This window comes from Ursus americanus, chromosome 2 (genome assembly GCF_024610735.1).
Source record: "Ursus americanus isolate L20-20 chromosome 2, mUrsAme1.1.p, whole genome shotgun sequence".
Taxonomy (NCBI): Eukaryota; Metazoa; Chordata; class Mammalia; order Carnivora; family Ursidae; genus Ursus; species Ursus americanus.
The window spans coordinates 44,610,904-44,612,590 of NC_142128.1; the positions used below are offsets into that span (position 1 = coordinate 44,610,904).

At 48.4% G+C, this 1,687-nt stretch overlaps 1 protein-coding gene across 1 annotated transcript; it reads right to left on the reverse strand.

Moving 5' to 3' along the window:
* Positions 1-535: 535 nt before the first annotated feature.
* OR10J5 (olfactory receptor family 10 subfamily J member 5) lies at positions 536-1,474 on the reverse strand. Its single transcript, XM_087865879.1, has one exon. The coding sequence runs from the start codon at positions 1,472-1,474 to the stop codon at positions 536-538; it is 939 nt and encodes a 312-aa protein (XP_087722005.1).
* Positions 1,475-1,687: the final 213 nt, after the last annotated feature.

Genomic DNA, 1,687 nt, shown 5'->3' on the forward strand with positions numbered 1-1,687 from the left:
AAATGAACACGATTGAAGGAGCTCACACAGGTGGATAATGAAGTGAGTTTTGTTAAAGCTGTTCATTTTTCAATCGGCAAGAATTAAGGAAGTCCTTTTGGAAATGATCACTACGGGGCAAGTGACTGAACTCCTGAGGGTGAAAGCCATCACGGGCTGTCTCTGCTGCTTGTTTTCCTAAGACCCTGCCCACATCTGTCCCGACAGCCGCCTCTTCACATCTTACCAGACAGGTCAAGGACTTGACTGACAGGAGCCAGGTGAAGTGGGGGCCAGAAGAGGTTCGAAACCCAAATCCCGAGGCAAACAAACGAGTAATCCTCATCTGGCTTGGAAGGATTCCCGTATCTAAGGAACGATATTCCCTAGAGCATAAAGCTGCTTTCTGCCTTATCCCTAGAGCATGAAAAAGAAAAGCGTTTCTACTCTTTGACCTTACTCTCGAGAAGCGCTGTGTTTGATGAACTTGTGTGTTGGGGCACGTTTGTGAGCAGACACACATTATACTGGGCCAAAGGTCTCCTGACAAAGTGATTCAATCTGTTGAGAAATGTTTTTTGCCCACAGCTCTGCGTAGGGCATCCTTGACCTCCTTGTTCCTCAGACTGTAAACAACAGGGTTCAGCAAGGGAGTGATGATGGTGTAAGTCACAGAGAGAAGAAGGTCTTTTTCAATGGAGTTCTCGGACTTGGGCTTGAGGTAGGCAATGGAGGCGCAGCCATAGTGGACGATGACCACCGTGAGGTGGGAGGCGCAGGTGGCAAAGGCCTTCTTCCGGCCCTCAGTGGAGGCAATTTTGAGAATGGTGGAGATGATGAAGACATAGGAGATGAAGATCAAGCTCACAGGGATCAGGATCACAAATGAACTGACACCATAGTTGATCATCTCATTGATAGTGGTGTCAGTGCAAGAGAGTTTCATGACTGGGTAAATGTCACAGAAGAAGTGCTCCACCACAGTGCCACAGAAGGGCAAACTGAACATGGCTGCCACATGGAGAACTGCCATAACCAGGCCAGTGCCGAAGGACCCACTTACCAACATGACGCACACGCCTTTGCTCATGAGGACTGTGTACCTCAGGGGGTTGCAGATGGCCACGTAGCGGTCATAGCCCATTGCTGTGAGCAAGAAACAATTATTGGTGGCCAAAAGGACAAAAAAGAACATCTGACTTGCACAGCCTGCCAAGGAGATGGGCTGGTTATGGAAAAGGAGACCGGAAAGCATTCGTGGGACACTGACCAGTGTGTACACAGTCTCAGAACTGGCCAGCATGCTCAGGAAGAAGTACATGGGAGTGTGCAGATGATGGTCAACACGGATGATGGTCACAATGACGACATTACCAGCTAGAGTTAAAATGTAGATGGTAAGGAAAACCACAAAGAGCGTTATCTGGTGCTTTCCAAAGACAGAGAATCCCAGGAAGATGAATTCCATCACTTCTGTGAAGTTCTTTCTCTGCATTCTCCTAGATCAGTGTCTGAAAGCAACAAAGGAAGTCATCAAGGAGGACATTTCCATCAGCAACTGGACTTTACAAGAAGGGACAAGGATAGCCAAAGTGAGAGATGGGTGCAATCCCTTTATGACCAGCCAGCTCAGGCTCGGGGTCCTTGCACATGAAGAGAACTACCAATGCCTCCACGGGGCTCACCCATGTGTACGTTATCACCATGG